Source organism: Mesocricetus auratus, unplaced genomic scaffold, assembly GCF_017639785.1.
Source record: "Mesocricetus auratus isolate SY011 unplaced genomic scaffold, BCM_Maur_2.0 Super-Scaffold_100691, whole genome shotgun sequence".
NCBI classification, from domain to species: domain Eukaryota; kingdom Metazoa; phylum Chordata; class Mammalia; order Rodentia; family Cricetidae; genus Mesocricetus; species Mesocricetus auratus.
Window position 1 is genome coordinate 25,312,585 of NW_024429267.1, and position 23,708 is coordinate 25,336,292.

The following is a 23,708-nucleotide window of genomic DNA, read 5'->3' on the forward strand; positions in this document are numbered from 1 at the left end:
GGACAGAACTTTCACTTTCCTGTCACAGAATGTTGGGGGGAAATCATGAATCCAGATGCAGTGAACATTCACGGGTCTCTAGACCCAAGCCCTTTGCCCAGAAACTGACCCACAGATAAACAGCTCTTTGCACTGGAAAGTGTCTTCCCATCCAGATCGTTTAAACAAGGCCTTCATGGCCAAACAGACTTTGCACTGGAACAAAGGCTATGAGTTCTCTTTCCTTCCACAGGACGAGGAGGACTTTAAGATTTTGGAGGGAATGGAGATGGCCAAGCATCAGGTGAGGGTGGCTATTGATGCTTGTGATATGGCAGCAAAAGCCACAGAGAGGTAAACAGGAAGGAAGCTGCACTCCATGTGTAAACTTGTCAAGTCAAAGGAGAAAACGTTTGTCTGGAGATGTTTGGTTATTTAGAACAGGAAAAAAAAACAACACTGAAACGTGTGCTTCTCTTGGCTAAGAGCTCAGGGCCAAGGCAGGGAATCCCTCTTTTAAGAAAAATCTCGATAGAAATATAAAAAATACCATGATTCTCTTATTTCGAAATGAGCTATAGAAGTTATAAGCAGCATTTACTTCCCTTCAGGATAAATTTATCTTTATCTGTCCTTTGCTTAACATTTAAATGCAGTTTGATTTGTTTTGTTTTGTTTTTTAGGGGATTAGAGGCTATTTGGTAAGCTAGGAACTGTGTGGTGGCATTAATAATATGAAAGTCCCTGTTTATCCTTTAATCAAAATTGGAGGCTAAATCATTGCTAATAAACTATAGATGACAGCTATGTCCCATTTTTAACTTTTCTTGCTTATACATGGCATTTTCTATTGTAATATATCTATTTTCCTTCAGATTTTAAAGCAAATAGGGCTGAATGGGTAGCTCAGTGGTAAAATGCTTTTAACATCCACAAGGCCCAGGGTGTTATCCCTTACACAATAAATAACCAACCTTGGAATCACGTTAGGAAACTGATAATAAAATACCAGATAAATCAATTTCTTAGTAACATCCAAACTTGGAAGAGAGAACACCATTTGTGAATGACACACTTAATTGTCCTTCCTGTTTTCCTATTTTCATTATTTTCTCCTTGTGCTGTAATATGTGATTTTGCAAGACATAACACCTTCAGTTCACTCAGCCCTTTCTGTGGTAGATTACTCATAGCTGTTGTCACTTAGTTGAGTTCATCAAGTAGCCAAGAAACTGATATCATTTATCAAGTTTTTGAGACAAGATCTTGTATCTTGAACTCGGAGTTCTCCCAAGTTACTAGGATTATAAGCATGTGTTGCCACATCCATGTTAAAGTATCTCTATATCTTAATATATAGTACTTTTTAGTATTTAGTGGATGGTTTTTACATACATTCTCATTTGACTTCCTGGCTGAAAAAGAACAGTTTGCCATGTCACCAGCAGGAACTGTGTGTTGCACAGGTGCAACACAGTAAGTAAAAAGCAGAACTGGAGTAGCATGGGTCCTTTCACTCAAGGTCCAGCTTCCCTCCTGTGTCTAGCCCAACCCCTCATTTCTCTGTGTACTGACAGTAATTATTCACTCTTGAACCCTATAGCCAAGGTCATTTAAACTAAAGTTACCTCTGCAATCTAGTTGAAAACTACTACAAAGGAGTTAAATGATTCAAAATAGCTAATGATAATAAAAGCAGCAGTGATTTTCTTCCTGTCTGGAACGCAGACTTGATGTTAGCATTTGTATCCATTTCTCACATGAGAGACTTCACCTGTTAGTAACAAGTCCCTTTTTGTTTCTGCAGAAGAATCCAGAGGAAGACAGTTCAGGGAGGACCATGGGCTGGGAGCCGGGGCACTTGTTACTCACCCTCTGCACAATGCGCAGCATGGAGCAACTGCTGCCCTTCTTCAATGTCCTCAGCCAAGTCTTCAACAGCAAAGTCACAAGCCGGTGCGGAGGACACTCAGGGAGCCCTGTTCTCTACTCAAACTCCTTCCCAAACAAGGACATGAAGCTAGAGAACAACAAAGCATTCTCCAGCAAAGCCAGGCAAAAAATTGAAGAGATGATAGAGAAGGATTTTCTGGAAGGAGTCATAAAAACTTGACCACCACCAGTGGTTCCCCAGAGCTTCACTGGAAATGTAATTATTTAAAACACACTGCTCTGAGTTGTATAGTTTCTTTTTCTTTTATATATATGTATGTAACAAAACACTCTTCAGGTTGTATTTAATTTAAATATTTGTAAATAAGAGCTTATGTCTGAATGTGGCCTGAATCAAGTTTAAATATAGTTGGCTCATACTGATGATGGTGCCAACGAGAGGTCTATATTTGCACATATAGTCCATTGTTTCACTGTCAGGGTTGTCTTAAACCGACCAAAATACACCATGGTTTTGTTTTGTTTTTTTCTTTTTTTGCTTGTTTCAAGCCTTATTTTTCTTCTTCTTTCTGTGGTTAAAATCCTAGTATCAGAATGGTCACTTTTCTGTCAGAGACTTCATGGATTAGATGGAGCTGTCCCTCCACATCCCTTCCCTGAGTACTCAAGAGTAGCTAAAGCCTGGACCATGCATTCTGGTGGTACAGCACAGGACTCTGGTAGTGCAAAGCCACCTGCCAGTTCTGATGCTGCTACACAAACAAGTCAGTCATTTCTTATTTTAAAGTCTGCCATGGAAAATTGGTTTGTAGAAAGTCTCTACTCTCCCATCTGAGTCAGGTAGCTCAATGCTGCAAAATATCTTGGTTTAGGTAACTAATCACAAAGTCATTGCAAGGAGTTAGTAAGTAATAAAATTTAATTTCCCAACACCCTGCATACACTATAAAATTAATGACACTCAAACTATTAAAACTTAATACAGATAACATCAGAGGTGAGCTTCATTACCAAATCTAAGATTTACCAACTTCTAAACAGTTTTTTTTCTGGTAGTGTTTTAAAAATACAGATCTAAATACATTAGAGTGCATTTGTAGTGTTATGATTACAAATGCCTTAGTACTGCCAGCATTGTCAATAGGTTTATAGAAACATTTTAGAAGTCCATGTTTTAAGAATATAAAAGTTATCTTCAAAAAGATGGTTGTGGCTTTTCTCCAATGCCTCCAGCCAGCTGAAACACCACCAAACTCACTTCATATGCAAGCCTATCCGCACTTTCCTGTGAATCACAAGCAGAGATTAGGTGAGAGACACGGCACCTTCCATCTATCACTGGCTATTCTAGAGGGAGATGCTTCCCGATTCTGATTCAGAGGTATTCAAATCATTTTTTCATCTTTTTGTAGTAAGTTCCAAAGCCCATAAATAAATAGAAAGTGAGTTAGGCTCTTCTAAATAAGGTAAGTTTTCAATTCAGTTTATAAAAATCTCAGTTCCTAAACCGAGTAAGTAACCAAGCCCCTTTAAAATCAAGAAGGCTATGAGGCAGTCATGGTGCACGCCTTTAATCCCAGCACTTTTGGGAGGCAGGCAGATCTCTGTGAGTTTGAGACTAGCCTGGTCTACAAGAGCTAATTCCAGGGCAGGCTCCAAAGCCACAGAGAAAACCTGTCTTGAAAACAACCTCTCCACCCCTCCCCGCGCCCCCACCCAAAAAAAGGCTACAACTGCTAATAATAAGTAATTCTTAGGGTTTCCATCAGAGATACCTATTGTCATGTAAAAATTAACTGCTGATATTTCCCGAGTCCCCATTCAACCACAGTACGTATAAAGTACAAATGATAAAATTGCAGGAAATACAGGTAGAGTAAGAAAAATTTGAAAAGCAATTCAAAAGTCCAGAAAGAAAAGCAGCGTTACCAGCTGCTATGGAAATATTAAAACTGGCTGCTTCCACAAACCAACTCATAGAACTACATTTTTAAAGGGAAAAGAGTAATCTATAATACATTACAATTAGCAAAGGAAGGATTTATGAGATACTCTGCACAGCCAGAACATCACACACTCAAGAATCCACAATAAAGAACGGTTCGGTAACAAATTAAAGGGCGTGTGAAACTATTTAACTATATACCTTGCAGTGCATTCAGTCTTACTCTCAACAAAAAACCTTTTGCCACAGTGAGACTCCAAACACAACTGATTTCTCCTCCCTGTTCCCAACTTACTTGTGAGTCTGCTTCTGCATATACCCGGACAATGTCTTCTGTACCAGAGGGTCGAACAAAAGCTCTGGCAAGCTTGTACTTCTTCACCAGGTCATTGATTGCTTCTTGGAGTCCTGGCGGAGTGAGTGCTTGTCTTTCAGCATCAGTGGTGCTAATAACTCTCCTGTCTGCAACCTGAACACAAAATGTCTGTTACTAGGTTAGAGTTTAACCTGTTCCGAATGGTCCTGCCACAGTAACAGGCTGGCATTTCAAGTTACTAGACTCAGTGCGCATCAGTGAAGCACACAGCAGGTAAGGAGACCTGCAATAAAACCTGTTTGATTGCGCTAAAGCCGTGTAGCATTTTTATACAACTATTGAGGAAAAATGCTTCAGTATACAAAAATTTACCAAACAGAGCATTTCCACACATTGTCACAAAGCTATTAATAAAATAATGGTCAAAGCTGGGCAGTGGTGGCTCAGGCCTTTAATCCCAGCACTCGGGAGGCAGAGGCAGGCGAACCTCTGTGAGTTAGAGGCCAGAAGTACAAAATAAGTTATTTTTTAAAGTGTGAATAAAGCAGTTGTTATAAGGCCTTACTTTCTAAGTGGAATGTACATACAGACTGAAATAGAACGCACTCAGAAAACACTTGGCATAGGAAGACTGGAAGAACAGCTATATTCTAAAAGGTTGTTTGACACTCTCTTCACCTTAACTTTGAGTTGTCTGTTAGGAAGATCAACATAAAGAGCATCCCACTGCTGCACAGTCAGGCCCTTCAGAGCCAGGATGGCCTCAATCACCAGCATATCAGAAATAGCATCTCCAGTCGCCTGCAGGATTGGGGAAACAAAGCTGATAAGCCAACTTTCCATAAATCCCACATGAATGTTGTCCACTTAGAAAATCAAGCTGCCCTGCCCATGAATTATTAAAAAGAATGTGAACACAAATGAGATGCACATAACCATGAAAGATAACAATGACATGTATCCAAAGCTGATCAAACCAACTCATGAGAAACATCTAGACTTGGGAAAGGTTTGACTCTGATATCCTATGACTCAAATTCTTTAACTAGATCTCTTAGATATCGTAATGATGGAACTAATAGAGAAAATAAGCTTTGGTTCAAGATACACTTGAAGTTGGAGCCAAACTTGAAGCTTGTGATTCATTTGTAAAATGGACATTAGAACCTTGATTCCTGCATTACTGCCATGGTTTTAAAGACAGGTGGGTAAAACACCAATGCACACCAAACACTGGGACTCATGTCTTCCCTGACTGTCTGTCGTTCTTCCACAGAGCACTGCAGCTTCAACTGTCTGATTCTCAGGTGCCTTGCTCAAACATGTAAATGGCACAAAATTTCCCCAAGGCTGTCTTTGAAAGATTAGCTAAACACACAAAACACATAACTCAGTAGCTACTAAGTATACTTGAACATTTCAACATTTCCTGATAATAAATCAAGAACAGGAAGCATATATTTCCTGTGTAAGTCTTAACTGTGGGCGCCATTGTTAAAAGCAAACCACCCAGCCAGGTCTCCACATTTTATTAATCCTGTGTTCCATGTTTTGACTGATGTTAAGGTAACTCAGAGCCTGGCCCCTCACCAGCTCTCACCTGGTTGAACAAGTCGATGATGCTCACAAGCATCTTGGCAGCTTTTCCTTTCTCATCTTCAAGTTCTTGCGCTAGTCTCTTTATCTTCACTTCAACGGCTTCACTAAACACTGCCTGCAGCAGAAGCAAAAGTCAGTCACAAACTCTAGGTCACCTGTCATTCCTAGTGAATCTGGAAAGACTGAAGAGAAAAATAATGGCAGCCTGATGTCTGCCTGCCATTAATGTTAAGATCAAATCAGAGCACAATGGGTTTTATTACTAAGGAAAAAGTTCATGGATTATAAGACTAATTAAAAAGATACCACTTTGACAAAAACTGAATACATGAGCTCAGTGTGTTCTCCAGCCCAATTCTTGACCTCTGCAGCAGGTGCCTTTAAGGGATATGTGATTGTAACATCTGAAGGAATTCATTGCATTCACCAGTATGGCAGACAGTGTCAGATACTTATTACCATATACATTCTTTGTTTTGAAATGCCACACCCATCCTTTTAGAGTCCTAGAGGAACACACAGAGATTGATCACTTGAGGAAATGGGCATTTCTTGGTAAAGTAAGTTACAGGGTGATCACCTGGTTTTTGTAAATAAATTTTTACTGAACAGGCATATCCATTTTTTCTATGAGTAAAGTTGAGCAGATTCAACAGAGACCTGTGTTCCAATGCTTGCATTAGATCACTGGAGTTATATTTTAGCTGCATTTTGTAGAAATATAATCTCCTTCTTATATTCATGACTCTTCTAAAAGCCAAATTGAAATTAATAAAGAATGATTTACACTACATTCAAATATTCTGATATCTACCTCAAATCCATTCATGAAATGAGGTGAAGTACAAAGACATTTCTAAATAAAATCTGAATTTAAAAAAGTTATACCCTTTAAAATAGTGACTTTTATGATAAATTATATATGACTAATTTTTTTAGAATATTCCTTCTGATAAAGCCATGAAACAAAACAAAACAAAAAAAACCTATGCTAGTATATACTGTAAACCCATAAAACTTTTCATCATAGCTACTGACCTGCTCTCTATAAGAAGTAGGAATATTTTAAGAAAATGAACAGTAGATTTTAAAATAATTTATTGGGATTTTTTGTGTGCTCTCTCACTCTCTCTTTCTCTGCATGCGTGTGTGTGTGTGTGTGTGTATGTGTGTGTGTTCATGCTGAGGCCAGAATTGATCCCTCCAGTATTCCTCAAGTGCTGCCCACCTTGTTTACTGAGACAGGATCTTACATTAGAAGGTCAGTGATCCCCAGGGATGCACCTGTCTCTACCCCCACAGCACTGACCATAGTCATGCCTAGTTACTCAACTGAGCTCTCCCCAGCCTTTTTAAAGAACAAATTGGTACACTTCTTCACAGAGGATCATTAACAGTCTTTTAAAAAGACATCTTATAGCATCTAAAAGTATACATTGAATATGTAATACCTAGTCATTTAAACAAACTACAATAGAAATCCACTATTAAGAAAAATCCTAGCTGACATCTTTAAGGCAACTTACTGTGCCATGCCCATTTGCTTCAAAATAAACTCCAATGTCAAACTCTTGAGCCTTGTGATGCAAATGTTTGACACCAGTTTTGGTGCAATAAACAGGTACCTACAACACATTGAAGAAAGACAACAACAGTCAGTGAATTATATATCTATTATTCCAGAAATAAATCTGAAAACTCCCTCTGGTGCTAAAGGCAATAAAGGCTGTTAAAACACCCACACAGGGAATGACTGCAGATAGGTGGCATTGTCTGTTTTCAGAAGGTTGTTCTGTGGTTTGTGGAGTAAGCCACAGACCTCATCTAAACAAATGTGCAGGATGCTATTCCAAGAGAACTCTTAATAAACACTGGCTAGCTAGATTGGGTCCCCAGACTATTTCTTACTAACTATTGGCTTAGAAAGTTAAGAAGGGCCAGTTAGGGATGAGTGTGGTAGAACACACCTTTAATTCTAGCATTCTGGAGACAGAACAGCCTGTTCTGTAGAATGAATTCTAAAACAGCCAGGGCTACAAAGAGAAACTCTGTATTGAAAAATGAAAATAACAAAAAGGCCAGATAAACTTTCAAGACAAATCATAGATAGTAATAAATAACCCTGACTGAATCAGCAGCAGTGAATAGGCTATCAACTGTGGCTCTGACAGATTTAGGAGAAACTGACAGAAACAAAGCATCCAGTAAGATCAGCATTTGTTGGACTTGAAAAACCACAGGATGGCAAGGACCAAAAGTACTTAATCCAAAAGGAAAAAGGGTCGAGAAGTTAACAGTTTCTGTTGTGTATAAGTCTCTAAACATACTAGAATGTACAGATGAGATTTTCAAATTAAACGCTCATGCACTATGACATTCTGGTAAAGAGCAATGGATGTGCAGTGGCATCAGAAGATCAAGGCTCCTAGGGATGCCATGGCCATCATAATTGAATGCACTCTATGTTAACACAATGACACCAACTCATGGCACACACTGCATTTCTCAGAATGTGTCCTAGGGTCAAGCACTAACCCCATGAACGATCCTGGAGTGAAGCCACTTTAACCATATATTTAAAGTAAGGCAAAAGCAAGCAGCCTCCGTGATGTTTTCTTTTGACCGTCTACTATTCTCTTAAGAAGCAGGAAGTTCACATGAAATTCCGTTTATACTTCTCTAGAAGACTGACCACAGTTGACAGCAGCAGGCCCAGGCATAATTCTTGGACCCTTTTCACCTGCTGTGCTGACTCACTTATCTGCCCAGAGCAGGAATTTGGAGAAAAACAAACAGCTTCCAATTTTGTCCATGAACCCCAGACTCAGAGCAGGGACTGTGAAGAGTCTGGTTCTCTGACAGACAGTAGAAAAACAAACAAATGCCAAGAAGCCCAGTCTTGAGGAACATCACAGGCAGGTGCTAAGGCGAGCACTCCAGGAACCAAGCAAACATTCCATTTCATACACACTCCAAACACAGATGATTACTGGTAAAGATCCTCTCACTTCCTAATGTCAGGCTCAAGCGCGACCAGATACCATTCTCGGCCATATCTAAAATGAGCCTTGAGTTGGAGGTCCTAGCTGAAGAAAGTCGGTCACTAGGAGACCTACTTTTCTATCCTTCCTTTCTTCCTGAGTAACCCAATGTGTCCATGTGCTATACCTCCTGCCATACCTTTCCCATGGTGGGCTGTATGCCTTCTCACTGAGGCAGTATAAATCCTTCCTTGCCTAAGTTACTTTCCAGGTCTTTGATCATAAGAAATGAAGATATAGGTGCAATATGACCTTACTCTTTGTGTTTGAAAGAGGCATCTTCAGTCCCATAAACACTCATGATTACAAATGCAGCTCAATTAGCCTTTAAAAAGATTTGTATCCACAAGATCACAGAATTCAGAGTTATGATATGCTCCAAGGTGAAAGTCTCCCTCCCTTTCGCATCAGAGACATGTGACCCTTTTGAGCCTGTCACCATCACCCGGACAGTGGCTCAGCTTTGTTCACTGCTCGCTTTCCCTCACAGAAAATAATGGTAACGTTATTTTCCTCACAGAATTATCTTCCCACACTAGTCAGAAAAGACCCAAAACTGAAGACAACATGGTACCTTCATAACTTCTTCAAGGTATCTTGTAGAACTTCCATTTGCATACGCAGTCTGTACCACACCAATGCTCAGACTTTCTCCAATCTAGAAGGAATCAATGACACACTTAACCAGCCATCAAATGCACAAGAGCCTCTGACACAGTCAGAGTTGTCAAGGCAACAGAATCAGCGAGTTCCACCCTGGCTTAGTTTAGGCAATAAATGGCATTCTAAAAGAAAGCACACACTACCAGGAAAAGTCTAAAATACTTGCAAGCACAGTTTTATAGTGAACCCTCTTTAAGACAGTGGGTGATCCCTGTAAATTATTAATAAACCTTTTCCATATTATTATAATTTCCAACTATATACTAATTCAGGGATTTTCCCAAAAGAAAAATAAAGGGGGGATCAATTACTAAACTTATAATGACAGTAATAATTATCTTGGGTATTATTTGTTCTTAGAACTGTATGCTTTACAGTAATGATGGAATTCTCAGTAATGCATGCATGCATCATCAGTTTAAAAGAAACCAAAACTTCACAAAGCTGCATGATAAAGCCAAGCCAGTATCAAGAAAAGGAGCATGCATACAGTCATCTAGAACCACCCTCACTGCGACTAAAACCCACACCCCTGTGCTGAGATGGCTACAATTGCCACTCATTTTGGTTTTCAGGCCACGACTGTCAGGAACCCCCATCCACAGTGGCGCTAAGACACTGGAAAGACTGGTGTGGAAGAGCTCACTAGCAAGTCTAGATGTCTCCCCAGCCCCCACCTTACCTCCAACAGGAGCTCTTTAAGGAAACTGCTAATTAATGTGGCTATCTTGTCTCCATCTAGGAGATGAAAGTGGCCGTCTGCATCACTGTAGTAATACACGATCCTGTCTGCATCCCCATCAAAGGAGCAGCATCTTTCATCAGACTTCATTTCCATCCCTAGCACACAGGGAGATTCAAAGTGCGCTTCAGACTAGGAAACGGGAATAGAACTCACTGTATAAAACGTTAGATTTTTCCCTGGCACACGTAATTATTTTTCAGTGTAGCAGATGAAAACTAGCATTATATGCTACAGTACAGCACATCCACTAGAAATTTTTCAAGAGATGTTTTTGAAGATTCTTTCCAGCCAGTGGTGGTGGCGTACACCTTTAATCCCAGTACTCAGGAGGCAGAGGTAGGCAGATCTCTGTGAGTTCCAGACCAGCCTGGTCTACAGAATGAGTTTCAGGACAGCCAGGACTGTTACATAGAGAAACCTTGTCTCAGAAAACCAAAAAGAAAAAAAGATTCTTTCGAATACAAACCAATGTCTCCAGTTTTCAATGTTAGTATCCAGTTAGTCTACTGATACTCTTTTTGAAAACAGGACATCATTATGTAGTCCAGGTTGGCCTCCAATTTAGGAGCCTTGTGCCTCTGCCTCTGAGTGCTGAGGTTAAAGGTGTGTACCACACTCCCAGCTACTGGCACTTTTCCTGCAGGCTAAATTCTTGCAAGGCAAACTAAAATAAAAAATACAAACAAAAAACTCAAATCTATTCATGCTAAAAAGTGCTAGTATACTAAAATAAAATTTTATTAACCAATTGGTTTGACTAGGCAAGTCTCCCATACAGTTTTTTGAAACTAGAGATTTCTAAATGTAAGATTTCTAAAAGTATAACGCTGCCCTTTACATATTAAAAATAAAAATCAGCAATAGATAGCGTATGTGCTTTGACTCAATTCTAATATAAGTATTTTATCTACTTATGCTAACAGTAACAAGAAATGGAATTAGGAGCACAGAACTATAACTTCCAAGAGCTCACTGACACTTCAGCAACTGTCACATCAGATTTATTAGAAAACCTTGCTGTCCCTAGCAACGAAGGCAGCAGACAAAGTCAAACTGTTAGCCTTGCTTCCTGCAAGTCAGAGAAACAGCGGGGGGGGGGTCAGTACCCAGCAATGGAGGGAGTGAGACCTCAACAATCAGACAGACAGATGAAGGACAGGTAATACCAAAACAAGCACTACCATGAAAAGACTGTATAAATTCAGCTCCTAATTGCTTACTACATACAGTAAGGCAGAACAGGCCACACAAGTGAGGCAGAAGCAAGACGGCTGTGGAGCGGTGGCAGCTGACCTGCATCATGGCAATGGAGGTTTGATGGCTTTGGGTAGAGAAATCAGAATTATTCAGCAGTGAACTGAAACTGCAACTGAGCACAGGTAAACCCAGCAACCCAGACAATACACCTGCAAGCCAGGCCAGGTTAGCAGAGAGCATCCTAGGGTCTGTAGGAGAGCATCTGGAACACCTCTTTACTACAATCAACACCTGAACAGGATTATTCCAAATCTTCCCGTGTGGGAAACACAGTGTCCACTGATGATTTAAAGGCATCTTCCCATTCCCCTTCCAGCCAGTCTAGTGCAGACAGCGTGAAGACAAAGCTACCTACAGTTGCAGCCTCTGGATCAGCGGGTCTCAGCGTGCTCACTGGACCTGAGCCACCAGCAAAGCCTGGCAACCTACCAGGGATAGGAGTTCCCATCCTGAGCGCATCCCACCCTGGACAGACTAAATGGGAAAGGGAGTGGGGCCACCTGTGTGCTGCCGTGGCACTTCGATTCTGACAGGGTCTCAACTTTGAGAGCTGTCACTCTACTGCGATGTTTTCTGTTTCAGCTTTCAAGCAGGAGCTGACCGTGTTCTGAATGGCATTTATGAGGGGGAAAATTTCTAAGGACCCCAAGGTGACAGAGCCCGCACAAGTGGTGTGAGTCTTCACTCGGAGACAGCTTGGCCTTTAAGTGACCCGGCTCCAAAGAGATCTAGGATGAGGCATAGACACGGCCTCTGGGACACACACCGCTGCTGGACATACCCTGTGGGGGTTTCTGGTGACTCTTCACAAAGTCAGCACCACACAGGTGATTGAGCCTTCCTTCAGTCCCATCATTAAACAGCTGAACCGACAGTCCCTGGGAGAAATAGTGCGCCATTTCTTTCAGCTTCAAGGCTCCTATGCCGTTTGCACAGTCGACTTTAACTGATCTGTTTTCATCTCCACTGCAGGAAACCTTCAAAGGAAAACGACATGGAAGGAAAACATCAAGTCACCAAAGCGAATCACCAAGCACACATGCATGTACGTATACGTGTGAAGGTCTTCTGTTACTCCCACTTACTCGTCTAGTTTAATCCAGAGTATATGCACACACAGCCAGATGAACTACAAAACATCAGAGAAAACCCGAGCAGCACAGCAGTGGCGCCATGAGATGGACAACATATAGAAAGGCATCAGAACTGAGTCTCAACACCGCGTGACTGACCCGTAAAAACATCAGTCTTCCCCCGTGAAAACATCAGTCTTCCCTTCTTGGCAGCCACTTAAATGTGCAGATGAGTAAGTACACAGGTGTCTGGGTAACGATAGCATTCTCTAGAAGGCATATAATATTACGGGGCATAGTTGGGGCTTGGGGAATTTTTGTTTGTTTTATACTTATCAGTCTTTCGACAGTCCCCACACCAAAACCTGAGATTTATGAGGACAAGCACTATCCACATCCTGCACATCTGCAGAGTTGATCATGGAGTCTACCAAAAAGAAATTCCTTCCTACAGTACTTTCCCAAGCCAGCAGCATCAATGTTATAATCAAGTTCGTCTCAGTGAATACTGATAACCACAAGCAAAGATACCATGAGGTTTCCCAGGATGCGTCTGGCCATTATACACACACATCAGAGCCTGAGCCCTGAAGAGAGAAACTGGAGATAAGTCACATTTGGAGGAAAGGAGGAGGACAGGTGGCAAGCCATGTAAGTTAGGTGGCTGATTGACTGTATTACCCTATTCCCTGCTGACATTCCAATCACGATGGAAAGGTCTCACCTGTTTGGTTAGGTCTACAAAAGCCTTGGAGAGTTTCTGGCAGTAGCCTTCTATGGTTGCCTTTCCATACCGGCCTCCGGAATTCCGACAATACACCATGTAGTGCAACTGAGGGGTGGTCAACAGGCCATAATCTGCCCAACAGACACAAAGGGCAGGTCAGCTCACTAGTAACAAAAGAAGCTCATAAGAATTCATACTATGCCGGGCGTTGGTGGCGCACGCCTTTAATCCCAGCAATCGGGAGGCAGAAGCAGGCGGATCTCTGTGAGTTCGAGGCCAGCCTGGTCTACAAAGTGAGTGCCAGGACAGCCTCCAAAGCTACAGAGAAACCGTGTCTCGAAAAACCAAAAAAAAAAAAAAAAAAAAAAGAATTCATACCGTAAGAAAGCTAGATCCAAACCACGACTCTGCCTCCCCAAAAGATAACAGTGCTGGTGACGCTGCCTTAAACAGAAGGACTTCTACCTGATATACAGACTAGTTGGTTGGTTGGTTGGTTTTTCGAGACAGGGTTTCTCTGGATAACAACAATGGCTGTCCTAGAACTCACTTTGTAAACCACACTGGCCTCGGACTCACAGAGATCCACCTGCCTCTGCTCCTGTGTACTGGGATTAGAGGCACAGAGGTTGTTTACCATGTAAACAAGCCTAGAGGTGGGTTTCTGCTTACCAGAAAAGCAGAACTCCTAAGGCAGACACAGTTCGCTAGGAACAGTTACTAACCTTCCCCCAAAGGTCAGTTACCTAGGTGTCAGGCACCTAGATCCAGGTCAGTACCAGCTCAGATCCCCGCCCTGATGACTGTGACATAAAACCTACTTGCTTTCTGCCATTTTTCTCTTCTTTCTGCTCCATCCACACCACACCACATGCACGCACGCACGCACGCACACCACAGGAGAGAAAGCCTTAGCAGTCTGTTTCTACTCACAGGTGGTCTAGTTGGTGGCTTATAAAAGAATCTCAGAAAATGTAAACACAAAACTTTCAAAATATCCAAGGGCACAAATATCCACTGGTATTGTGATAGCTAACATTGTTTTAAATTTTAATTACTGTGCTTAGGAGAATATAAAACAAAAATGCCTCTAATCTGTAAGCCCTACTTTCCCCAAAACAGAATAACTTCCCAGAGTGCTGGGGGCTGCTCTTGTAATTGCCTGGTCTTGAAAATTTTTAACAAAAATGTTATTCATGTACAATAACAAACTACTTCTGTAAACAAGCATGCTTGCCCTGATTGCTTGTAGACAGGGTGTGTGCTGGATTACACTTAGGCAGGAAGTACATCAGGATGTGTGCTGCTTGCATCTGGCTGCAGAAAGGCATCAGGTACACAGCCTTGTGAGTTTTGCCTTTGAAACCCCTGACTCATGTAAATGGACACTTCACCCTAGGAGTCCCAACTCTCAGGTGTAGACCTGATGCCAGCATCCAAGTAAAGCCTCTTCTTTGTTAAAATTAACCATGGTCAGACCAGTGAGTCTCTGAATGATCCCAGAACTATAATAGTACCATTATAAGGACATGTTGCATAATTCTAAAAGAACTGTAAACTACTAGTAATAGCAAAATATTAATCATTTAAAATAGGTTACAGATAAAATTCAAATGAACCATCTTGAAAACCACCAAAATTACAGGATAAGAAATAATACAGTGTGATAATACACAACACCTTTAACCTCAGCACCTGAGAGGCAGGAATAGGTGGATCTCTGAGTTGAGTTCAGCCAAGAAACACAGTGAGATCCTATCTCAAAATAAAAATGAATAAGTAAAAAGACAAGGGGGTTGCAGGAATTCCTTGTCACTTGGGAGGGATCATCAGGACTGAATTTCTGTGACTCCCAGGAGCAGGGCTGAAGGTATCCTTGAGGACACTGCTCCAAGCTGAAGTAGAGCTGGTCTTTAAGCAGGAAAACAAGTCCACACTGGGCTAAGATGAGTAACCTGGTAGAACAGGCCTTCATTCCTGCTATAAGGGTGCATCGGGGCTGGGCCACCCCACGTCTGCACTCTCTGCACTGTCTTAGCAGTGAGGAGAGCTGGACGAATCCCTCGGGATCTGTCTCCACAAGCACAGGCCCTTGTGCACAACACCAGCCCCACTACAGTCCAAAAGACCCCAGTGACTAGCAAACTAAAGCAGGCCCAACCAGGCAGTCACCAAGGTGCCTGGTAGAACACTAAACTTGGCCAAAAGAGTATGCTTGTCAGACATCTTAATAAATGTGTCACAAATAACTTTCCAAGGAAACAAAGAGATACCTTTCAAACAGGGCTGGACTCAGAACACAAGAAGCAAGGGAGACGGATGCCAGGCATGAGCCACACCAGTGGTCCTCAACCTTCCTAATGCTGCGGCTCTTTAATACAGTTCCTTGTGTTATGGTGACCCCCAAACACAACATTATTTCGTTGCTAGGTCATAACTGTAATTTTGCTACTGTTATGAATCATAATGTAAATATCTGATATGCAGGATATCTAATATGTGCCCCCCAAAGGTTAAGATCCACTCAGCTAGATGAAGCCTCAAAGGAAGAGTTTGGTATGGGGCAGAGGAGCATTGAGTTCCTGGGCCGTCAGCCACACAACAGAATGGTTCCAGAGGTCAGTCTCTCTAGTGAGAGGAGGTGCAAAAAAGTGTGGATAATCGCCTAAGTTCATTAAATGGAAATGGTTCAAAATAAAATTAAAAAATTATCCTAAAAGACACGCTAAAGGAGGAAACCAGGATTGTGAGAGTAAAGTTGAAACTATCAAATATTGAGTGGCATTTTCCTTTGCTTTCTGATGCCATAATAAACCTTGACCAAAAGCAACTTGAGGGTTGGGCGTTGGTGGCGCACGCCTTTAATCCCAGCACTCGGGAGGCAGAGGCAGGCGGATCTCTGTGAGTTCCAGACCAGCCTGGTCTACAGAGTGAGTTCCAGGACAGCCTCCAAAACAATAGAGAAACCCTTTCTCGAAAAACCAAAAAAAAAAAAAAAAAAAAGCAACTTGAGGAGGAAAGTGTTGATATTTAGGCCTCTGCCTCCCGAGTGCTGGGATTACAGGCGTGTGCCACCACTTTCCCCTTTTTAAGATCCCCTTTTCCCTAATTAAAAAACCCCTCTGCTTGAAATCTGTTGCATGGCATCTTTCTCTCTCATGCTGCTTTTTAAAAATTCCAACAGAAAAGTACCCAGCACGAGGCAGGAGCTCCAGGCAGGAACTGAAAGAGGCCCTGGGGAATGCCGCTTGCTCAGGGCGGCTGCTCTCCTTGGCATTCTCCTCCCAGTTTTACATAGTCCAGGCCTACCTGCACTAGAATGGCAGCCACAAAGGGCTGAGCCTCTCTCATACTGGTTAGCAGTCAGAGAACACCCTGCAGACATGGGCATAGGCCAATCTGATGGAGGTAATTCTCCAGTGAGGTTCCTTCCTTCTTCCCAGTTGACAAAGACTAACCCACACACTATGTAACTGTTACACACACTTAAAAAAAAAAAAAAAAGCATCTTCCTGCCCCCTGTCGGTCACCTGACAGAAAGCTAAATCCTAAAGTCCTTTGATTCAAGAAAAGCTCCAGGGTTTTCCATTGCCCGAGTCTTTAATCGCTCCTACACAAAGCTCACTGCACACACCAGAGCGCTCTCCCTGATCTCTTTCACTAATTCCCTTTCTTCAAGTGAGTGGTAGCTTAAAGCAAAAATGGCCACATTATTCTTGCGAACAAAATCCCTTAACTGGGCCCCACTGCACATGGGTTACAATCCAAATCCTCATTTTTTAAAGTTATTTGGTACCTGCTTATATCCCTAGTCTTACTACCCTCCCTAAATGGAATAACATCAGCCTTCCTTGAAATGGAGGGAGATAAGAAAGGTGTTAAAAAAAAACACTCAATTAACACTCAAATTTTTTCTATATTTAACATACTAGAAGTGATGCATTTAGAAACAGAATAGGTCAGAGAAAGGTCAACCACTCTGGAATGATAGAAAGATGGGTCTGGCAATGTGGATGCCAGCTGGGCCAAGGCTGGAAGTGAAGACTCACTCAGCCCAATCTGTACCTTGGGCAAGAACAGGCCCTGCAGTGGGCCCGGAACCAACTTGATGAAACACTATTCACGTCACTGCATTTGTTCAATGCACAGATGGATGCTTGCTTGTATGAAGCACTACTGACTAAGATGAGAACCTCCTTATCTACATAAACACATCGTGGACTGTGACACACAGTGAAACAGACACCATAGAGCAGGTAACCAAAAGTGCTTATGAATGAAAGCTTGCATGCATGAAGGTGGCTGGAGAGACAACCATTCAGACACGATATAGATCAGAGAGGGGGCCCCAGAGGAGCCCTCATCAAAAGGGACAGAAAACAAGCAGGAGAGAGGACCAAGAAGGAATGCGTCCAAGCAAGTTCAAGGAAGGGTAAAGAGCAAACTGTCACAGTGCAGACAGCTGCAAGCCCACAACCCACGGTGAAAAGCACTGAAATGTGGGCTCTTGTGTTTTGTCATAGACAACAACTTCCTTCCTCCCTCCCTCCCTACTTTCCTCCCTCCCTCCCTCTCTTTCTCTCTTCCTTCCCTCCTTCCCTTCTTCCTTCCTCCCTCCCTTCCTTCCTCCCTCCCTCCCTCCCTTCCTCCCTCCCTTCTTCCCTCCCTCCCTTCCTTCCTTCCTTCCTTGCTCCCTTCCTCTCTCCCTCCCTCCCTTCTTTCCTTCCTTCCTTCCTTCCTTCCTTCCTTCCTAGAACAATGCCTAGCAAGGGGCATGGGGTGGCCAGGGAGCAAAGCACAGGTAGACAATATGAGGACGGCATTCAGACCCCCAGCACCCAGACAAATGTTAGGCAGGTGTGGGGGCTACCTCGAGCCCTAGTCTGCTGCGGGTGAGGCTCTTCCCTGTCATGAATAAATTTAACGCATACCAGTCACGTGGCTGAAGAAAACACTCATGGAAAATGAAAAAACAGCACTCACGGAGTGAAGAGGGTTCCCTGGGACAAGCTACCTAGCAAGACTGACCACACTGACCTTAGCCAAACACCCGAGAAGCGACTGGCTGAAACAGTGAGCTCTGAGTTCAAGTAGGAGATCCTACCGCAACATATAAGGTAGGGAACAATCAAGGAAGATACCAAACATCCACACACACACACACACACACACACACACGCACGCATGCAAAAAATAAAAAAGACTGTCAATCCATACTATACACACTGCACCGAAAAAGTCTCAGGCTCTCTGTAGTTTAACCTAACAGTGCAGGATCTCCATTTACCCAGATGATCCAGTCATCCGAGTATAGAGACAGCACCCTGAACAATTATAAAGAGACCCACCTATGGCAGGCTACGGGCTGACCAGGTGAGCAATCAGAGACAGCAAGCTGAGGGAGGGAGTGCACAGCTCTATCAGAACAGGGTTTGCAACCATTTCTGAAATGGCCTAAACACATTTCTGCCATGTATGAAGGCCAAGCAGCATTCTCAGTGTAAGTGACAATTGCATAACAAAAACATTCACAGACTCTGGAAGATGCTGACAGTGCTCATGTCCTACTGTGTCAAATACTCAGCAAACATTGAATTTTGTGTAAGAAAATAAACACACCCATCTAATTAGTTTGTGAATTTGTTTTCATCCTTTAAAAATGGTAGGATTATATGTACATGTAAGAATTACTTGATAATAAGTTTCTTTATGATTTATGATCAATAATCACCAGACTTGTGCTTTTAGATATCTGTATACCAGGTGTTGTGAAAAATTCTATTAGGCAAAAGGAGTCTCAAGTAAAAAAGATTTAGTATGCTCTACCCCATGGGTAAACAAACTCATATGGCTGCCCAGAAAAACCTGCAACATTTTAAAAGTTTATCTAGGGATTAATTTCTTAAATTTATTTTTTATTATTTGCAAACTTTAATTATGTGCTACTTTTTAAATTTAAAAAAACAATTTCTTGAGTAACTTAAAAGTACATACCATGAAATTGACCTCCTAAAACAGTCACCCCATCTATTACAGACTGTGAAAGTTTCTCACTACTGGGCCTGCAAAAGGAAAGAAAGAAAGCAAAATGAATGAACGGGAAAACAAATGAAGGAGTGTGTGCTTACATTTCAGAGTAACACATTCAATGAACCTGAAAGTTGTCAACTCTGTCAAAAACAGGGAGTGAATTACAAGCATTTTCCCAGGAGCCTTTGCACAGGTGACTTCTTCAAAAACAAATTTGGCTTTTAAATTTACAGACTAGATACAAAGCTAGAATTCTTCCACCCACTTGAGAAGCTAAGGCAGGAGGATCACTATGTTCAAAGCCTGCATGGTTGAGTCCAAAGCTAGCCTGGGTAAATTTGTGAAACCACATCAAAATTAAAAAGAGGGATAGGACTATAGCTCAGTACACGTGTGTTTTCCTAGCATATACAAAGCCCTGGGTTAGATACCCTGTACCATCAAAAAAAATTTTAAAAAGGAAAAAGTGGGTAGGGATATAAAGGAGGGCTGGAGAGATGGCTCGGTACTTAAAAGTACATATTGTTCTTTCAGAGGACCCCAGTTCAATTCCCAACATAGGCAGCTCACAACTGCCTGTAACTCCAGCTCAAGGAGATCTGATAACCCCTAACTTTCTTGAACACACAAAAGCAATATGAAGAATATTTTAAAATATATAAAGGATACCCTAACTCCTACCCAAATCCTTTAACCATAGCACTATGCATCTTAGTTAATAATAGCAACAATCAACACAATGGTGTAGGAGTATAGGGTCTTAACCTACTGAGAGCATAGAACCTAGCTTTCATTTTTAAAAAATCAGAACAAATTACTCGTTTGTCTGAAAAGCAAGTGAATCATTATATAATTATAGGTAAGAGACAGATACAGTAATGGGATAACTGACTTGAGGACAAGAATCAATTTCCTGTTTCTGCTGCCTATGGACCTAATGAGTGAGTAGTTTTTACAAACACAGCACAGAGTAAAACCAAAGTCCAAGCTATCCAGAGAATGAGAAGGTATATCCTTAGAAAGAAGGCTAAGATGAAGCCAGAACTTGCATAAAAGTGAAAATGACTACTGTTTCAAAGTACACTTTTAACCCACATTGCAAAAAAGGAGGCTTTTGTAAAGCAAAAGCTGCTGAGCATGGCAAATACAGAGACTATAAAATGCTGTTTCCAGTGAATTCCAGGATGAAGAAATGACAGAACATCTGAACTAGTAACAGATTAGAAAGCAGATCTCTAAGTGCAATGTGTTGAAAATCATATGCTCTGACTCTGCAAGGGGGAAACACACGTACAAACCGTCACAGAAATTAGGTGCTTCTAACACGTAAGGGTACAGCTCTTTTGTGCATGTTATTTCATGTAACTCTCACAAAAATGCTGATTTATCAAGAGCCTTGACATGGAAAGTCCCAAAGACCACAAAACCTGCTCAAATCATGTAAGAGTTAAAAGTGGGGTGACTCCAAACCCAGACTTAGTTGCCATGTGCCACTTAAAAAAGGCAAAATGACAGCGAGGTGTGGACTCAGCCTCTCAATTCTCCCCACTGGCCCTGGGCATGAAGACAGACGAAATCCTTCACAGGTGTTTCCCCTTTAGCAGGGACCTCTGATGATCACCTGGTGTCTCTACCAATCACCACGAAGGCAGCCTGCTGGGGATCCACGGCTTCTTTCTCCATGATGGCACCGAGCACTCCAGGCATATCCTGCTCCTCAGCACTGGCTAGGCAAGTAGCGTGCTCCTCCCAGGAAGGGGCCAACATTTCCCCCAAAGGATCAATCAGTTTCACACCGTTGTCTTCCTAGGAGAGAAGCAGACCTTCAGCAGAAGGTACAGCGGAAAGGACCGGAGGAAAACCCTTAGCTGTCATTCCTCCAACTGATGGCTGAGCAGCTGCCCTGGGTACCACTGGCGCCAATGCCAGGCACCAGCAGGTGTTTCCCTTACATCACCCCTTCAGTTCCTTGTGACGCTATCCTTACTGATAAGGTCTCCATCCAAACCTGGAAGGACATTCTGTTATTCCTCTACTCTGGACACTCTCCAAAGAAACAGCCTCACTTCATTCCCTCCACACCCAGTTTAGCCGAATGGCCGCTACGAGAAAGTTGTTTCAAGCCCAAAGGAGCATACAGAGGAGGCGGCGCCCTCCCAGCACTAGAATGTGAACTTTGGTTCAAAGTGCTCTGTCACTAGGGCTTTAGTCTTGTAAATAAGGACACCAACTTGTTACCTCGGGATTGTGTGAGGCTGTAACCATGACTCCAATGGTGGATCTTGTCTGCTTTGACCTCAGGACAGCTAGCAATCCCATTCGAAACATGATATGATCCAGATGTTGGGCATTTGTCCGAAATCCAGCAGTCCCATACTGGAGAATGAGTCCCTGGGGCTTGGCATGGAATGCTGAGCGTTTAGAAACAGCCTCCAGGTCCATGTCTGCAAAAGCAAGAGATAAGAAGACAAAGCTTTCAGGAACCATTTGCAGCCAGGAATTGGTGGTGCACACCTTTAATCCCAGTACTCGGGAGGCAGAGGCAGGCCGATCTCTGTGCGTTCGAGGCCAGCCTGGTCTAAAGAGCTAATTCCAGGACAGGCTCCAAAACAATACAGAGAAACCCTGTCTCAAAAAAAAAAAAAAAAAAAAAAAAAAAAAAAAAGAACTATTTGCCCCATCACCAGCTCAACAGAACACCTTAGTTTCACTGGGACCTTCTCCAAGGAACCATGTTTGGGGAGAAGGGGAAGGGGGGATAGGAATGGGAGATGGGGGATGGGGGCAAAGAAGTAAAAAAGGAATCCCCAGAGTTAGAATTAACTATTAACCAGAAGCTCCTGCCTACACTGTGCACTCCAGGCCAGTGTCGGGACAGAAACCGGCTTGTCCACTCCTCTCCCACTTGGACTCCAGGATGAACTTTCCTGGAATAAAGACTTGACATCTATATTCAGTGACTCCAAGAAGATCAAAGATCATCTTATTTTACAAGGTGGGCCAACATAGGTGCAGATCCCAGTCAATAACAAAGTCTGGTATGAGGCCAGTGAAAGACTGGGGATAAAAGTCAGATCCTCAAAGGGCTGAGCACCTCCAAATACCTGGGAGATCCATGTGGCTCGTTCATTCACTATTCCACCCACACTAGAGAGAAACGGTCCCAAAGGAAAAGCAACATGCAGCCGTTCTCTCTTGTCTAAGACCTCACAGAAGTCCTCCAGTGTATTCATAAAGACAGACACAGCAGTTTTCTAAATTCATTTCTAAAACAAATCACATTTGCATAATGCTGTCTTTGACCTGTGAGTATCAAGCGAGGGTCCTAATCCCCTAATATTCTGGGACACCTCCAATTAATTCTATTCAAGGTTTTCTGCCTCAGCCAGGGGCTACACGCAGAGACTGTGAACTTCCCGGGTCAGTTCTATCCTCGAAGCCCAGAGAGGAGCAGCTAACAGTCACACCTCCTTGCTTTATTGTCGGTCCTTGCTTCAATGCACACCACCACAAGAAATTTTGAAAAATGTTTGCTTTTGTCCAGTTTGTAAAAACCGGTCATTACCAAGCTAATTTACTTCGCTCCAAAGTAATCAAACTTTTGTCCACAAGGACGAGCACATGTTTGTAAAAACTGGCCAGTAGGAAATGTAGCATGATTATTTATAACGGTGTCAACCACGCCTATGAAATCCAGGACGCTCTCAAAGGAAAATAACAGTCATATAAGAGCACACTTCCACCCTTTAGCGCGTCTGGAGTTCGAGAACTAATTTCAGTGGGCATAGGAGTGCTTATTAAAAGTCCCAACAATGTCCACTCGTTAAAAATGAACAGCGCAGCCAGGCGTTGGTGGCGCACGCCTTTAATCCCAGCACTCGGGAGGCAGAGGCAGGCGGATCTCTGAGAGTTCGAGTCCAGCCCGCTCTACAGAGCGAGTGCAAGGACAGGCTCCAAAGCAATACAGAGAAACCCTGTCTCGAAAAGCAAAAAATAAAAAAAGTGAACAGCGTAGCCTGGTTCTTTCATTCATGCTGCTATCCTCGGTATTACATTCTGCTCCCAACTCCCCATCACCCGCGGCTCTCCCGCACTCCAGCGTGAGGTCGGTATGGACCTGAGCCGCACTGAGCTGTGGGTAGGTGCGTCGGGCGGTCATCCCCAGCCATGGCTGCCGAGGAGCCCCCACCCACAGCGGCCCAACAGCCTCCACGCCCGCTCACCTAGTTTCGGAGCAGAAACGTTCCCTCCACGCCCGAGCAGCCACCGCTCAGCGCGAACCAAACCCGCTCACTCAGATCCTGAAGACGTGGCCCAGCCTGGCTTCCGGCACGACGCCCCGCCCCCTCTACCGCCCCCGGCCAATAGCGGTGAGGAGGGGTCTGGTGTCCCCGCCCCTGGTCCAGGCCCTCGCCGCAGCCAATCGCGGCGGGTAGCCTG

The 23,708-nt window shown here is 42.9% G+C and overlaps 2 protein-coding genes across 9 annotated transcripts in view; one reads left to right on the plus strand and one right to left on the minus strand.

Annotated features, from left to right (window-relative positions):
• Dop1a (DOP1 leucine zipper like protein A) overlaps positions 1–2,392 on the plus strand; it is an 87,398-nt gene extending 85,006 nt beyond the window's left edge. For 4 of the 7 annotated variants that reach the window (XM_040740330.1, XM_040740336.1, XM_040740332.1 and 1 more), the window contains 2 exons: positions 233–283; positions 1,787–2,392. In XM_040740330.1, the coding sequence (XP_040596264.1) occupies positions 233–283; positions 1,787–2,092 (357 nt within the window). In that variant the 3' untranslated portion in view covers positions 2,093–2,392. The remainder of the gene's footprint in view (positions 1–232; positions 284–1,786) is intronic. The other 3 variants (XM_040740333.1, XM_040740335.1, XM_040740334.1) reach the window with 1 other exon arrangement.
• A 381-nt stretch (positions 2,393–2,773) lies between these two features.
• On the minus strand, positions 2,774–23,606 carry Pgm3 (phosphoglucomutase 3). 2 transcript variants are annotated; one of them, XM_005073677.4, is made up of 13 exons: positions 23,492–23,606; positions 21,507–21,712; positions 20,890–21,074; positions 19,233–19,300; positions 13,236–13,369; positions 12,220–12,415; positions 10,119–10,276; positions 9,348–9,431; positions 7,259–7,357; positions 5,734–5,847; positions 4,812–4,934; positions 4,113–4,286; positions 2,774–3,157 (listed from the first exon to the last, which is right to left on the minus strand). In XM_005073677.4, the coding sequence occupies exons 2-13, from the start codon at positions 21,708–21,710 to the stop codon at positions 3,068–3,070; spliced, it is 1,629 nt and encodes a 542-aa protein (XP_005073734.1). In that variant the 5' UTR covers positions 21,711–21,712; positions 23,492–23,606; the 3' UTR covers positions 2,774–3,067. The 2 variants fall into 2 exon arrangements, with proteins under 2 accessions (XP_005073734.1, XP_040596273.1); XM_040740339.1 differs by having other exon boundaries at positions 3,092–4,286.
• Between the last annotated feature and the right edge of the window lie 102 nt (positions 23,607–23,708).